Here is a 17,595-nt window from a genome sequence, read left to right as displayed (position 1 = left end):
CACATTGGAGGTCAGCTCCGCAGGTTGCTGCTGCAGTCATGTTGACAGACTTAAGTGAAGATATTTATTACACTTTGTAATCCCAAAAGTTTAAAGAGTAATATCTTGTCTGAAACTGCCCCTCATCAGAGCAGAAGCCAGTGTGATAACTGGTGTGTCCCCTAGAAGATCTGGCTCTGCAACAAACTCTCCTCCAGAGATAGCCGGGTGTGCGCAGCTGAGTGGCGCTCTGCTTCTCTCCGCTATGGCCGGCTCTCCCCACTCAGAAAAGCTCTGCCACACATATGCCAATCTTTCACCGAAGGTTGAGGCTGACAATAAACTCGGTACTCAACAGAGATTCTGGTTGTCTCTCTTTCTCCCCTCTGAACTTTCTTCCCTGTCCTTTGTATGTTCATGAAATAAAGTACATTAACCCTACAGCTCCAGTCCACTACCGCAGATCACTGCTGCAATCAAGTTAACAAACTGGAGTGAAGATGAATCTACTATTCCTAAACGTTTTAAAAGTAATCGGAGTTCTCTTCTCGTCAGTAAACTTCTTTAGATCAGAGCAGAATCCAATGTAAATCCTCCAGAAGGTTAGGTTCTGCACCCAACCCTCTCCTCCAAAGCTGCTTGGCTCTCTGCAAATTTTTTGCTGAAAATTCATTAATTCTAACTTGCGCAATCACGAATAGTCTTTACACTGACTTTATGTAATCTTGCCGCGTGAAAATTAGCTTTGTGTTTGGTCTGAATATACCATTATAGAATATATATAATCGTTTTTTTTAATTCAAGGTGGATTTTACATGTCTCTGCTCTAGTCAAGGATATTCACATCAGTATTTGTGGTTCTTTGTGTTGTACTTAATGTCAGTACAGAACTTAAAGGTGCACTATGTAGTTTTAAAAAGGAAGGAATTTCATATTTACAATTCTCCTGCTGATATAAACAATGTAAAACAGTGTGAAATTGTGTTGTCCTTTGAAGACAGTTTAAGTTTATTCTGTCAGGGAAATCAACAGACTTTTGTCTTTTGATTACATTTTCTCCCCCAAAACTAAATGGTGCACCTTTTTTAATAGAGGAAATATTTTGTAGATGTTCATCCTTACTGTTCATATTTGTTAACAACATTGCACATACTATTAAAACGAATGGGACGCTTCTAATAAGGATATTAAAAAAATATAAGACTTGAAGGAAAACATACTTTCATATGGTCTGAATTCAGGTTGAAGATGATGAAAACAATCACTAAATTTACCAGTTTTAGAGATATTGTAGCCCTTACATTGACCAAGAACTGCCATCTTTTATTAGCAGCAGTCTGAACCACATAAAACCTTAAAGGTGGTGTGTGACATTAATATGGAAATGAGATTGAGCTGGTAGATCTGCCAGATTTATAATCCAGATGTTTGTTCTCTGAATTTATTTTACACCACTAAGTAACATTGATTTTCACAGTGGCTATTTGGTAAAAGTTCACTAGCTATGGCTTATGTGCCAACAGGGCTCGTCATTACAATTGAGTAGGTACGCAGATGGATAAGTTGGCACAGGACATAGGCAGAGCCCTCAGCATGTCAATTTGTACCCTGTTGAACTCCTGCTAAACTGAAACAAACTCATGCTGCTCGTCTGAGAACCCAGAATCCATATGGTTGCTTTCATTGGCCAGAGAAGCCAACAATATAGCCTGATTGTCTTGTTGTAGTTTAGATAAGCAGTTAGCACACGCAGTGTGGTGAGGTCTGGGTGGGATTCATATGTCTTTTTGGTGGTCGTGTTTCTTTTTTAAACTTGTGTGTGATCACTGAGAACAACTTTGATGTTTACTGTCATTAAACCATTAAGGATTGCAGATGACATCTTTGATTTGTAAAACATCAGAATTGGCAACACAGAATCGCCACATATCACACCCTCTGAAATGAGAATGTGACATAATTGTTGTCGGGTCCAACAAAAAAGTAAACTGGTGAACAGCACAGCTTTAGGAAAACAGCTCTTTAATGGAATGTATGTTAGCCAATATATTGTTTAAAATATAGACTGGGCGGAAATCGTACAATAGATCAGCACAGTGCTAACTGTAGTCCACTGCTGAAGCGCTTACATGTGTTTATAACTGTCTTTCATAAACTTTATGCGAAAAAGGGTATTTCAGCAATTAAAAAAGGCATTTGGCTTAGTATGACCTGAGCCTAATGACAATGTGTTGAAATGGAATAAAGAACTTCAATTGTTCATATTTTACAACAATTACATGAAAGTGAAAAGGGTCCTTCGCATCTTTCACAGAACACATCTGGATGTTTGCTTGTATTTCTATGAGTAGGAGTACTGTTGCTGTATTTAAATTCCTCAAGTGACCTCTTTAGGGATGTAGTCATTGATGACACTTTTTACCATGCACAAGTTAGTATTGTCACAAGAATCTCCTCATCTATAGAATAATATTTTAGACATTTGTGTCTAACTTGGCTATTTTCCATGTCTAAAATGAAGAAAATAAGTTGAAGTCATTTTGTGTGTCTTCATTTCTGATTAACTTCTGGATTATTATCACTGTTTTGTGAGGTGTCACTAATGGATAATCACCATGTGTTTTGTCCCTCTCTGTCAGTTGTTCCTTATCGACTTTGGTCTGGCGAAGAAGTACCGAGACAACCGAACAAGACAGCACATCCCCTACAGAGAAGACAAGAATCTGACTGGCACAGCACGCTATGCCTCCATCAATGCACACCTGGGCATTGAACAGAGGTCTGTGCACATTTCAATATTTGATTCTTAAAGACAACTTTCAAAGAAAATCAGTTTCCGTTTCGTTGTTTTAAAAGAAACCAGAAACCAGTTTCAAGTTTTTCCTATTTAAAAAAACATGGGAAGTGGTTCCTTGGTTAAGACGAACAACCCAAATAAGACTGGAGTTGGTTTGCAGAAAAAGTTGCAGTTTATTCTGGTCTTACCAACAGGCTTTCAACCAGCTTTTCACAATTTCTTGTTGTTTTTTAATTTTGAGTTCAGTTATTGAAATATACACTTAACATTATTGTCACATATATTTTATGTCAGAGAGGCAGCGCGCCCTGCTTGTGTACTCAACAACTAACATTATTGTCTGCAGTCGGCGTGATGACATGGAGTCACTAGGCTACGTGCTGATGTACTTCAACAGAACCAGTCTGCCTTGGCAGGGATTAAAGGTATGATATTATAACTGAGTCTGCCAGTTGGAATGATCTCAATCCACCAATTTCCTTGTACTGTTTTTTTTTTTAAAAACACATTGTGTCTTAGGATATGCTCCATGTATGTTACTCATGTTGCTTTTCAGAGTTAAGGTGAGCATAATGTTTTTAAAACCTTTGTAACTTAAATAAGGTCAGTGATCCAAATGACATGTCCAGGTCAGAAGCACAGTGGGCAGTATTACTGGGGAGGAAGTGAGCCACAATGTTTGGATCCGTTAGTAAAGATGCTTGACTTTACTGACACTGCTTGTCTGCAAGACAAGGCAGCCTGGTGGCTATTAGGGCTGTCAACGAATATTCTAAATTCGAATATATATTTGAATATTTTAAAAAAACGGAGATTCTATTATGAAAATTAATATTCGACTGTGGAAAAAAAACCACATCAGCGGCTGCTTTGCGAGTGGGCGCACTACATGACGGGTCAAGGACAGGTCACTTGCACAGCGTCACTCACTGCTGAAAGTGAGACACGATAAAAACCGTGGCAGATGCAGATGGCAGAGAGAAAAACGAATCGGCAGAAAGTTCAGAGCCCAACTCGGCAGCAGAGAGAGTGGTTTGGACTCCAAGCAACCTAAAAAGCCCCGTTCGGATAAAAAAGCTTTGAAAATACTTTGGATTTTGGTCAGTAGATGGCAAAAATGCGGAGCCTCAAGATAAAGTTGTATGCTAGCTGTGTAAGCTACAGTTAGCTTACCATTCCACCACTAGCAACATGAGGGGAGTTTGCGCATAGAGAGAGAGGGGGGCGAGCGAGAGAGAGGTCTACGGTCCTAAAAGTTTTACGGTATAGGCCATTAGTTCATTTACTTATTTTGTAATGTGTAGGTATGTTTTCAAAGACATGTTAAAACTAAAAAAAACCAAAAAAAAACCTATACAAGTAGTTATGTCTTGTTGTATTAGTTTGTCCTCCTGTTATTGACATAATGCACAAATCTAGATATTCGAATGGTTCGAAGCTATGTGTTTTTTTTTAGATCGAATATTCGAACGTCATTTTGGAGCAATTTTGACAGCCCTAGTGGCCATGCCCCCCTTGCCTAGACCAAGTAATGTTGGTCCTATGTGCATCTATTGGTTTTCCAAGTTCGGTGTGTGGAGGGGCAGCCCTCTATGCATACTCCCGGTCTGTCCGCACTTCTTAGCGAGTATGTTGTCAGGCAAGAGAGGGAGAATGGCAGAAAAGAGGCAGTGAATGTAAGCGGAGCAGACGGAGTAAAGGTTACCAGTTTGTATATATTGTCAATTGAGTAGAGATGTACACTATAGACCACAGTGCGTCAAGAGCCAAGACTAGTCTTCCCAGTCATTTCCCAAATGTTAAAAATTGAAAGGGGGTTAGCCCCCAAAACCCTCATCTCGCATTTAGGTATAGTTAAGTACGGATACAAAGGGTAATATTCAAAAGTATTTTGGTGGAAATGCAGCTTAAGGCATACAGAGTAGCAGTTCACTGTGAATGGGTCCAATGTGAGTTGAGTGCACATTGGTAGGTCCACCTTTTATAGGCCACACCTGGTGGCTTTATACTCACCACACTGCATTTTTAAAACTATGATAATCTGTTTATGTTTTGCCCGCGTCCAGGCACAGTTCTGGAAGAGGGGCAGATCAGGTGCTTGAGTAGAGTAACAAACTTGTTGCACAGCAACAATAACCACATTTAATCAGCAAATGGATCAAATGATTGATTGTGGAATGTTTTCTTAATTGCTGAGGCACAAATGTTACCAGCGGAAATGCTGTTCTTGGTGGTTCACATAATATGCAATGATTATCATTGTCAGGCTGCCACAAAGAAGCAGAAGTATGAGAAGATTTCAGAGAAGAAGATGTCCACACCTGTTGAGGTCCTCTGCAAGGTACAAACTTGTTAAACATTGATAGTGGTGAAAGTTATAAAGTTATTCACAGCCAAACAAACAACCCAACTGTATGGGTTTGTTTTCAGGGTTTTCCAGCAGAGTTTGCCATGTATCTGAACTACTGCCGTGGCTTGCGTTTTGAAGAGGCTCCAGACTACATGTACCTGCGCCAACTGTTCCGCATCCTCTTCAGGTAAAAACACATACACAAACATAAGCATAGCAGGCAATTTTTGCAGTGGTTAGTCTTACAGAATTACCAGTGCTGATTCAGGTCTATCTTCTTTACTACTTCTAGTTATAGAGGGAGTTTCTATCAGTAGTCTCTCAAGCATTCAACATTTTCTGTATGAACTGCTGCAGCTTTTCTGGACTTTATGGCACAGTTAGCACAGCCATGGAAACTCACAGACCAATTGCATGTGTTGTAATCTTTGGAATGTATACATTTGATTGGCTGAGTAGCAATACCTAATATTTGATGATCTTCAAAGAGAAAGTAGACAGCGAGTACGGGTCTCTTCTTGCATGTTCATATTTCCCACCTAAAAATCCTCACATAGAAATATACCAATATCAGTTTAAACTAGGGGCAGGGTTTACAATGTCAAGTAAAGCAAATTAACTCAAATACGCCATTCAAGAACTTTTGTGCTGCTTGGTAGTGTGGTTGCTCCATATCAGCTCACCTAGGCCTCCCAGTTCATTTCATGGATCTTATTGGATACTTTTTGTTTTTTATTATTTTTATTCAGGTTTGCAGAGTTAAACATTAGGGATGTCCCGATACAACTTTTTCACTTCCGATACGATACCGATATTGCAGCCTTGAGTATTGGCCGATACCGATATCGATCCGATCCGATATCAGCACGAATCATACATACTTTTATTACTTATTTAGTAGTGTGGAATGTTAGAAAGGGCTTGATCAAGTGATATTACTCAAAGAGAGAACAATAGTCAGCAACAGGGTTAGGAAAACTGACCCATTTATTATTAACCAATGGGTTACATACATTTTAACCTTCAATATAAGAATATTCTACAATTGAATAAAATAAAAAATAAATTAGAAGACCCTGAAAAATAACCTCAATAAATCCAATAAAAACTAATTATACTTTTAAAGTGCAAACAATTCAAGTTCACTTCAGTTATTTTTTACTGTCAGTATATGGTGGGAACAACTGAGGGTGGGGACAAAAAAACAACAACAACACAATATTGTCCACTGTCCAACTGCTCAAAGTTAAGAGTCCACAGCTCAAATTTCACTGACTGTGCCCAAAACAATGTGGTCATTGCTTTTAGTCTTCACTAAAAAAAATAGTGTAAAAATAATAAATATATCACTCTAATAACAAGAGCAGAAAACAAATATTAAACCCGACATTACTCACCACCAACAGGGGCTGGTCATCAAGCACAATAAATTGGGCTATCTTTTCTGTTATAGCCAATGCCTTTTTGCCGTCCCGTGGGAGTTTGTCACGCTTTGCAAATGTTTCGGTCAGCGTTGGTTGTTTGAGGGAGCCAGAGGTTTGTTGTTTCTTCGCCTCGGTGGTCTTGCGAAAATCCTCATGCTGTGTTTTGTGATGCTGCTTCAAATGCGCGATGAGGTTGGTCGTATTAAACTTCCCCGGCTCTGTACCACCACGGGAAACTTGTGCATGACACGTTTTGCACTCAGCTGCAACGTCTTTTTCCGACTTTATGGAAAAATACTGCCACACGGCCGACATCACTTCTCCTTGCTACTTTATTAGCAGTAGCACACACGCTGTTGTTGTGCTCACGTGTGCTCTGCATGCATCCAACACGCAGAGCCCACGTGATCACAACAGGCGCTGCTGGATAGAAGTGCTGGAGCGGAACGGACTGCTTGTATCGGAGCCCTTATATCGGAGATTTTAGATGCAGTCCGATATAATCCGATACTCGTTTTTGGTTGATATCGGACCGATATCCAATATCAATATCAGATCGGGACACCCCTATTAAACATGCAGCTGAAGATGGTATCAAAATTGAAAATAATATTTCTGGGCTTTTCTTTGCGGGATGTCTTTGTATATTTTTATTTTACCAGTGTTGCTACTGCAGCTGTACAGTCTTCATCAGACGAGTTGTCATCATGGCTCTTTGACTTCGATGCTTGAGACCATGACGTAATTTCGATTGATTTCGATAAAAAATCGAAATTGTGACACCCCTAGTGTTCACGTAGGCAGCAAACACTTATTAGTACTATCAGTACTATGCGGAGCTTCCCCTCTTAGCTCATCCCTCATTGAAATGACTGCAGGCGGCAAGTTACCATGCTGCAGTGTGAAAAGGCCTTAACAGTGAAGCCAACGGTGTTGTATCAGAACTTGCAAGAGTGAAATAATTAACGTTGTCATTTTCTTTCCCCCGATTGCCAAGACCTTTTTTTCTTTTGTCTTAATGGTCATTTGACTATTTACACATTCATGGGACATCACTGCAACATAAAGTACATATACTGATAGCCCAGATTGTCCTGGAAAACAAAAATACAGTATTACAGTGTTGATGTTATGCAAGCATTATTACACAAAACAACCAGGTGAACAAAAAATAGCAAAAAAATAGCTATGGTCCTGCTACCTCTCCCATTTAATTTAGGCCTACTAATATAATTTCAAACATTTACAAGAGACAGCTTCCACCCCCTTCCAACCCCCAGCACTGCCACAGTTATGTTTTCAGTCTGTGGGAAACACTTAGGAAGACATTATTTCTTCCTGCTATTCTTTCTGCCTTCTTTCCATCCTTAATTAAATGCCTTTCAGAACTTAACAGATTTAAATAAATATATTAACCGACAATCAGTGATGGGCACAAATACATCAAAAAGTATCATGTCACGAATTACAAATATACTTCCTCATCATATATATCAAAATAAAACAAAATGACATTTAAATTTACGTAAATGAAGTCATTATTTTATGTTGTCTTTGTGTTTTGTGTAGTTTATGATTCAAGTAACTTGTTGTTTACCTGTTTTTTAAACTCCTGATGTAGCCTTCTCTGATTTTGAATCAAACATAGACCATGTCAGTGGTTCAAACAGAAAAATGTCCACTATAATTCGTATATCATTTATGATTAACCAATAATCAGTTGATAAGGCAGCCAATTATCAACTTAGAAAACTGCTTACAATTTGCACGAACTTTGCCCTCTGTCTCTTGCCTCTTTCTTTGCCCTCCCCCATCCTTCCACAAACCATTTCAGTCAGCTCATTTTTGGGAATGTTGTGTAGATAATGTGTTTCTGTGTTTTTTAGGACTCTGAACCACCAGTACGACTACACATTTGACTGGACCATGCTGAAACAGAAAGCAGCCCAGCAGGGGGCCTCTTCCGGGGGCCAGGGCCAGCAGGCACAAACCCCCACAGGCAAGCAAACTGACAAACCCAAGCCTAACATGAAAGGTTAGTAGCAAACAGCCAAGCGACGTTTTTTATGGACACCAATTGCTCATATATTCATTCAGTTTTGTATTTAGGTCTATTAGATATCGTTTTATTCCCTAACCCACACCCCAGTGCCCCTTTTTTAAGAGAGAGTACAAATGCCAAATTGGAAATCTAAAGCAAATTCAGCTTATTATTCCTGTTGGAATGATGAAGTCAGACAGCATTTTAATTTTGAGGAGGCACCCTAAAAAAACAGAAAATCCAAAATGGAATACTTTGACACAATTGGTCTGTCTTGCAGAAGCAAAGACGTCCTTGGGGAATTTGACTACTAACTTTGCTGTCATGCTATTCTATTCCTTTGTTGGGACTGGACAACGGGCTCTCTCCATGGTGACATTGCATTAATGCTGACCAACTTGCTCTGATCACACACCTATGATTCTTCTGCACTCTGTTTTAACATTCCCTCTTCAACCTGGAAAATGTTGAAAATATCTTAATCTATCCCTCCTTACTTAACATGTTTTTCCCTCTAACTATTTGACTGTAGTATTGATGATTGAGGAGGGATCCCTCTCCCAGGCGGACAGACATGCAGTAGATGTTGCATGTACAGAACAGAACAACAAAATCACAATTTACAATTTGTATTACCAGAATAGAATTTATATAATATATGAAAAGCGTGTGGATCCAGAAGGATGACTGAGCAGGCCGAAGCAAGCCAAGTGGTGCCCGAGCCACACAACCTCCTCTCCACCGTGATGACCTGGAAGAGGGAAGGCCATACAAGATAATTAGCAGTAAAACAGAGAGGATGAAGAGGCATCAAATTTTACAGAAGTACAGATATAAGGAGATGGTAAAACAGAGGATAGAAATTATCCAGATCTGTCAATGTGAGGCCAGGAGAGAGAGATGTTCCCAGGGGCAGTGGTCCATCAGGAGGGAGTCTGAATAAAAAGAGAGGAGGAGGAAACTATAGAGAGTGGACTGTGAGAGAGCGACACAGCTTATAGCTTGTTGGAACAGAAAACAAAGAACAAAAGTTAGAGAAATGTTATGTTAATCAGAATAAACAGATTTCTGTTTCTCGTCGGCAGGACAATGTGAATTCTAATACTATACGTAAGAGACTGATTGAGACTGAGACCGACCCACTGAAGAAGCTAGCAATCAAAGTGAACAACTAATTAAACGTTAACTCAAAGAAGTAAGTTTTGAGTTTAGATTTAAAGGCGTCAATTGAGCCTGATTGTCTGATGTCAGCTGGGAGGTTATTCCATGAAGGCGGCACGATAGGGATGATGACCTTATGATTACCTCAGACCCAGCCGAGTTGCAGCAGGAGAAACTGTATGATATCCTAGCCGGACTAGCAGCCACATAATTACTCCTTGTTGCTTGCATACATTTCATCATACCATCTCGCCAGGTCAGTGTTACCATCATGCTACCAGTGACCGTAATTGCTGTTCTACAGACCTCACAAGTGACCAGTCTTTTGTAGAGGTTTCCTTCATTTAAAAAAAAATCCAGATGTCTTCCAAACTTCAGACTTAATGGTGCATTGAGAACTGCGTCAGCATTGTCAGACAAGTTGTTTCTGTTTATACCCCGCAAGCATGGATCCAATAGCAAAGGAGGCCGTGTGCTAATGTAACTTTCATGAAAGGAAAGCAGGAGTCTTGACAAATTAGACTATCAACTGATAGTACATTTATATCGATGCAGGGCCCGCACACCGACGTACTGGACTCGACCTCTCAGCCCTGTTAAATCATGATTTAAAAGGCTCCCCATCAGAAAGTGCAAAGAAATTGTGTCATCCCTCAGATTTGCCACAAACTCAGGAGATGGTGTTTATGACGTGCAACAGTTTGTTGCTGCCCATTGCACTGAATATTACATCTCCATGGCCATTTATTATATTCTTGTTAACCTGGCCAGTTTTGCAAACCCAAGCTGTCTGGTCACATTGGTGGCAGCGGGATTTCTTTTCTGCGAGCTGTAGGGTTGGGTGCTGAACTCTGTACTTTTAAGGGTACCGACCAAATTACATCAGTACTATGGAATAGCGTTTCATAATAAATCAATCATTGCCAAGTTGTGGTGCCTGAGTTGGCATCTTTAAGGTAACAAGACATCTCCCTAAAACTCAACGATAAAAGTATATTTACAAACTATACGTTTCAATTCACATACTTAACAAAACAATATGTGTGCTCATATTTACATCAATATACATTATTTAATATGCTTTGTAAATGAAATTATTGCTGCTGACTTCACATAATTAGCTCAATCTGCTGTTGTAGCATAAACATGCTTCTCTGACATACATTGATTTTCGGTGTGATTTTGAATCAAGCCCTCAATGGGTTGATGATTTTGGTTTCCTATGACCGTTGTCAGTCATTTTCATCAAATTATGCAATTATGTAAAGATTTTCAGTTTGAATAATTTGTTAATCAAGATCTGATTTTTTGAGCAGTGGATTGTACTAGAACAGCTAAATGTAGCAGTTTTCTTCAAAAAGTATTTTATTTTCCAGATTTATATGCCAGTGTTTCTCACAGGATTTTGTGAGACTATGGTAGATGGACCTAGGACCCTATAGGGGGTACGGGGCCAATGTTCCTCCAGAAGAAAGTTATACACATTTTAAAGTGATTGAAGTAAATGCAGTGAACTGGTGCAGTTTGAGAGAAAAATAAAAAGGGTCTATCTAATAATAATATGACCATAAATGAGAAATTGTGGAAACTATCAAATGTAGAAAATAATCAAATATAACACTACGTTTTGGCTCTGCTGCCAGGTGATTAGCCCAGCCCTCACAATTTATTTTACTACACAGCTTTGGGTTTACAATGTTAACACAACTATAAGCTGTAGTCAGTAGTTCATATCAATCTATTTCTTTTAATCTTGTAGCCTATTTGTCCTGACTTGTAACTAAACCTTGACTAAAGCCCAATTTATACTACTGCGGAAAGTGCTGTACATGGACACGGAGAGCCCTCTCCGTCGCCGGAGAGCCTGTTGGAGACACTCTCCGGGCGCATGAAATATTTTTTAAATGTCTGTCACTCCGTTGAGGGGAAACGGAGACGGCAAGGGCTGTGATTGGTCCTCTAAAAACATCATATCCGGAATTACTTTCGAAAGAGTTTGACCGTTTTGCAATCAAGACAAGAATGAATCCGATCGAAGAACGCCTAGCCGAAGAAATTAGAAAATACGAGAACCTTTATGTAACCTCCTTAAAGACATACAAGGACGCTTGTATCGGAAGGGAAATTGCATTGCGTATCCAGCACCACGACGCAGAACTGCAAAGGCTCGAGGGGTCTCCGTGGTTACGGAGTCGTATTACGTAGTAGGAGTAGTATATTTGACCCTTAAGAGACCAGATCATCATTGTCTTGTTTCAAAATGGCCCACATGTGTGCATGCACAACGTGGTTATCTTTCCAAGCTGCAGCTCATAAACACTGCTGCCTGTTGGCTTTTATCAAACATAATAAATGACATGAGTTGTATTTCAGTCTCATGTTTTTGAGACACAGTCACTGAACAGCGCAGGAATCGGCTAGTTAAAAAAAAAAAAAAAATAGAGTTATAGGCTATGTACTGCCCTGCTAGGTTAACAAGACAGACAAACAGGCCGGAGAGAGATTGACTACAAGCTAGTACATCAAGTTGATGTTACGCTGTTCCTCCAAGTCTTTCTCATTATGTTTTCTTTCTTTCCATCACTAGAAGAAATAGCTAGTTCTGCTTTAATACAAGAGGAAGGGGGTGTAATTCGTTGGGCCTTGGACAGCAGTCACAATTTCACTGGAAAATTCAGTCAGATTGCTGTTGCTACTGTTAAGCTTGTGTGCTTCCTTTATTCCCAACAAAAATCTGTAAACAAATGGAAAAATTTCTGATTTGCAAAAGATCAGAAACCCGTACCAACAATGGTTATCAAAATGAAAATCAGAAACTGATTAAGTTTATTACCAAGTGTCAACATCGTACAGTTATTCACATAAGACCCATTTCTGTGTGGAGTTGGCATGTTCCCCCTGTGCTTCCCTCTGGGTTCTTTAGTTTCCCCCATCATGAGAACATGTACATTAGGTTCATGTTCAAATTCACCTGTCAGCCAGTGTCTTGGTCAAGGACACTAAGATCTGGAGTTGGTACCCTAGCACTGTTGTTGGCTGATTACTGCTCCTCAGGCATGGGTTGAAAGCGGAGAACCAGTTTTCTGTTCCAACTGAGACAGGAGCCCTTTTCACACAGACTCCACATTATTGCCGCAGTGAAGGCTTGCCATTTCTCTCCATTTGTTTGTTCACACTGAACCAAGCAGCGCCAGCGTAAAGCTTTTGTTAACTTAGCTTGCCTGTTGGCTGTTACCGGTCAATTTTAAATTTACTGGCCAGTTGATGTTAATTTTAACATTACTGGTAGAGGGAAAATGGTGCCAAAAGAGACCTGCAGCAAATCACACAAATCCAGAAGACAAATTTGAATGAAAAAATGAATGATGCACTTGAAAATACTATACAAACTTTAACAAGCTGTTGGCTTACATTCTGTTACCCTACCCCTACCCCAGTTTACCAAAGTCTCACAATTAAAGTGGAGCCATCAGAGGAACTCACTGTAATCATTGCAACTCAGAAATTTTCAACCTATTTTACACTGTAACCTTACCAAAATACGAACAGGTCAAGTAACGAAGTAAAGAATCTAAATTGGACACAAAATATTTGATTTAATATTTGAATAATATTTTGGTATTTTGTGGATTCCAAAAAAACATTGGACTAAGAGTCACTAATGTTGGCTAGCTAGCTAAGACCTTTGTGTAATTTATGTCACAGTTGTATCTTTTTTATTAGGGATGCACAATATATATCAGGTCTGTTCATGGAAAATTTATATTATCAGCTATCGGCCAACAATGAAAATTGCCTTATACTTCACAACTTTCTACCTTGGGAGTCTTGCAGGTATTTTGTTTGCTGACTACATGATTGTACACAACGGGGTAAGCCGTTACATGGTAACACACATGAGATGTGACACAGTAACGATGTGGCCCAAGCAGTCCAAGTTGTGTTTGTGCTGATTTGAAGCATAAAAAAGGGGAGAAAATAATGAGTGAGAGGATGGATTACAATGCAAGGGTAGCAAGGATTATTTTTGCAGTGAAAATGTGGAATGACTCGTTTGGTGGTTTAGCAAGGAGAACATGGTTACAAACACTGAAACGCTTTTGTGTACGTATTCTTACAGTAACTATAGGCTATAATTATGCTCGCCCCATTCACATAGATGCATAATGAGACTGGGTTCAGAGCACTACTGCTGTTAACAGCAGAGGAGAGGGGGAGAAAGTAGTGTCTGCTCTCATTGCCTTTACCTTGTTCCTGGCTCCCCCACCCATCTGAAACCACACCCAGATATTTAGCCTGCTAGATATCCTGCGACATGTCGGCAAGCTGTCCCAAGCTCCTGGATCACGTACTTGAACAGTTGAACCCCCAGTGTTGAGCAAGGTACTCAGGAAGTATAATAAGTTACTGTTTACATATTACTTAATTAAAAAGTGATCGGGAGCGGATATGGATTTCTATACACGGGAGCGTGGAGCAGAGGACTTGCAATTCACCGCCATAACGCTAGAGGCGTGTGTGTGGCAAAACGGCTGGATAGTAGTAATCAGTAGTATCTTTGGCTGGACGACAACCGCCGTTAAACACGAAGAAGAAGAAGAACAAGAAGGATCTTTTCGCGTGGTGAATCGATAAGACTGGAGGAGTGCCTGACGAGACGTAAAATATTCGTCAACGATGGTTTATTTCATGACGAAAACGAGACGAAGACGAGACGAAATCAATGCCCTTAAACACTGACTGTGACGAAATTAACACGCATTTTATGTTGACGAAAAAAGACGAGACGAAATCTACTTAATCAAATAAAAACTTAATACAATGCGTCTCTTTTTTCGTCACAGACTTTTAAATTAGAATCCAAAAAGTGCCTTCACTGGATGCGCATCAGTTTTTTTCTCCTCCTGCGCTGCTGCCAGGGGTGTGTGTGTGTGTGCGCGCGCCTGAGTGAGGAGCACACAACACCGGTGCTCTGTGCCCAGTGCGGCGAGTACAAACAGAGCTTCTCTGGTGAAACGTGCTACAGAGTAATTTCACGTGTTAACCCGTGTTTCAATAAATGTATTCCTGCCTGATAAAACGTATTATTCCTGAGATGTCGTAGCTTCATCTGGGTCGATTTACCTGCTTAAAAAAATAAAATTTGGTGGGATCTTTGGCAACCTATTACCTATCTTACTTCAGACATCAGGTCAGCAGTGTTTTTGGTTCACATCGGTGTGGCACGGGCCGACAGAAAGCAGCAACGTAGCATTCCTAATCATTCAACAAGTGGAGCTACTTCATCAGGTATTAATGACATAACACTCTGAGATGAGTGAGAAAAAGACTAAAATGAATCTAGTGGTTTGACTAGATTAATTGTGATTAACATTACTGTCAATCTGCTTTCAAAGACTAAAAAAAGACTATTGACTAAAACTATACTAAAATACTTTGGATTTTCTTTGACTAAAACTAGACTAAAATGCCAAGACTTTTCGTCGACTAAAATGGTGACGTTGGATACAGAGTCGAGTCTTCTTCTAGCTTGATGAATGAGGTCATTGACCATAGAAGTGGAAACGTGAACATTTCAACATTCAATGCCATTCAAACGGTCAAGTACACCCTCCAGTCCAGGGAGAAGACAGCTGTGGAGTTCTTCAAAAGGGAGGATGTCCAGTACAGGGAGGTGGACCGCACACTGTGCAAGAACCCCCCCCCAAATATCCTTCTCACCTTTTTCAGCCCTGACCTGTTTGCATGCCTGTATTTACATAAATAATATCAACTGTCTGCACTAAATACTAAAAAACAACTGCCTGGTGTCTCCAGAGATTTTTGTTTTTTTCCTCAGAGATTTTTACAATCTGGAGTCACGTAAACATGACCACGCGTCAGTTGTCATGGAAACGTGACAATCACGGATCTACCAAAGATACTCTGTAATCTACTGTTTGGACCAGAGAAAACAAACGTGTGTAAACGCGAACCGTACGAGCTGAAAAATGAAACGCTGGGTCATTTTCACATCTGGTGAAAGCACCTCGGATCACTGAAGTCTGGAGCTCTGACGCTGCAGGGGACGACGACGTGCTAACAGCTACTAGCCGCTGCAGCAGCTGGCTGAGCCTCTACAGCCGTGGCTCGGCTCACGTTTACGACTACGAGGTCGGTCAGCTGGTGAAGCAGCGGTCTGATGAGCATGATGTCCGTGACATGTCCCATTATGCGCGACGAAGTTGTGACATTGTCAGGTGATGAAAAAGACACCTGATCACGTGTTGATGGAGTGTAAAAACTGATTTAAAAAAATAAAAATAAACGATGCTTAGCCTGGCGGGGGGGCAAGTAAGACCTGGCGGCCCGCCAGGCTTATAATACACCGGGGGAAACCCTGACAGTATTCTTTCCATCTTTGACTGAGACAAACTCAAAATAATGACTGTACTTCCAGCAGTTGAAAGTATATCCATGGCTGATGGTAGTCCGGCGCTGTGCCGGATCTCCGGCGTACCGGCGTGACTGCGGGAAAAATGTAATTGGGGTTCACCTAGATCTAACACACATTTCTCTGGATCCAAGAGAAGCGCAGCTTTCATTCTCAACCACACTAACAAGAGGCCTACTAGCCAATCAGAAGTAGGGTGGGGGCGGGACTTGGGGCGCTTCACGTTCTGTCGAAAGTGATCCCCATTCTAATGACGCACCACAACTCACAGGATGGACCGCAGGTTAATGAAAACAGGAGAAGACACCAACGAAGTGGACAAAGACATTAAGAATTAAAGCTGCAAGCAGCGGTGAACGGGCCCTTGCAGTCCACGCGCGTCGGGGCGTGCTGCTGTCGCTGCCTGCTGCTGTCGCTACATGCTGCTGTCGGGGCTTGCTCATGCAACAACTTCCGTTGAGGAGTCAAAAGTGGAGGCAGTCAAGCTGTTGTTTCGTAATTTAGCAATAAAAGCGCCCCCTATTGGCCGCTTTGCACCAAATTTTTCACAAACGGTCATCGGGCCATGGAACACAATTAAAAAAACTATAGTGTTAATGGGAGTGTATTTCATCAAGATATGGAAGATTGTCTGTGTTACCACAATGTGCAGGAAGTTGTTGTTTCATATTTTGGCCGTTCTTTGGACTATCATAAATGTTTTAATAACTTTTTGTCAGGAGGGTCCACAGATGCTGTGTGCAAAGTTTGGTGCAAATCGGAGAAATTGGGTGGGAGGAGTTCAAAAAAGTAGGTTTGAGACATTCCGGAATCTGCAAATGGAATTCTGTCGCAAAAGTGGGGTTGGCCTACATCACACAATTCAGATGAATGCAGGGAACACGTAGATATAAGGTTTAACAATGTGCGCCATATTATGTGGGAGTTATTAGGCAAAAATGCTTTTATGTTGATAATAGCGCCACCTGCTGGTCAAATTTGGTGTGTGAGTTACAGGGGCCAGTCTATACCACCCCTATCAATTTCATATCCATAAGTGTTATGGTGTGGGCACAGTGCCAAATATAAAATTAGATGGCCACCAGAGCACCACCTAGTGTCGGATCTGGAACACATTTGTCAGCTATCCTCAGGAGGGCATTGGGAATAAGTGTACCAAGTTTTGTGATAATCTGACCAACCGATGTTGAGATATAAAATAGTTCAATTTAAACAGCGCCACCTGGTGGTCATCATCCCAAATTTTGAAGAGAGCCTTAGGGCCTCATAGGGAAGTAGGATCCTGAGTTTGAAGTCATTCGGACACACCAATGTGGAGATATGCAAAACTTCCTGTTTTGAGCGAAATCTGCAGGAATTTGTAATTTAATAACTTGAGTATTTTTTGGTATATCAAAATTCTTTTAATAA

At 40.5% G+C, this 17,595-nt stretch overlaps 1 protein-coding gene across 6 annotated transcripts in view; it reads left to right on the top strand.

Moving 5' to 3' along the window:
• csnk1a1 (casein kinase 1, alpha 1) overlaps window positions 1–17,595 on the top strand; it is a gene marked incomplete at its 3' end in the record, with an annotated part of 81,514 nt that overhangs the window by 48,881 nt on the left and 15,038 nt on the right. For 4 of the 6 annotated variants that reach the window (XM_084353047.1, XM_084353046.1, XM_084353045.1 and 1 more), the window contains 5 exons: window positions 2,619–2,758; window positions 3,123–3,201; window positions 5,043–5,117; window positions 5,207–5,313; window positions 8,437–8,585. In XM_084353047.1, the coding sequence (XP_084209173.1) occupies window positions 2,619–2,758; window positions 3,123–3,201; window positions 5,043–5,117; window positions 5,207–5,313; window positions 8,437–8,585 (550 nt within the window). Of the gene's footprint in view, window positions 1–2,618; window positions 2,759–3,122; window positions 3,202–5,042; window positions 5,118–5,206; window positions 5,314–8,436; window positions 8,591–17,595 lie in introns of those variants that run through there. The other 2 variants (XM_084353049.1, XM_084353048.1) reach the window with 2 other exon arrangements.

The sequence above is a fragment of the Pagrus pagrus genome (assembly GCF_965226575.1).
Source record: "Pagrus pagrus genome assembly, chromosome: 5".
NCBI lineage: Eukaryota > Metazoa > Chordata > Actinopteri > Spariformes > Sparidae > Pagrus > Pagrus pagrus.
This window is presented reverse-complemented; position numbering and strand designations above follow the sequence as displayed.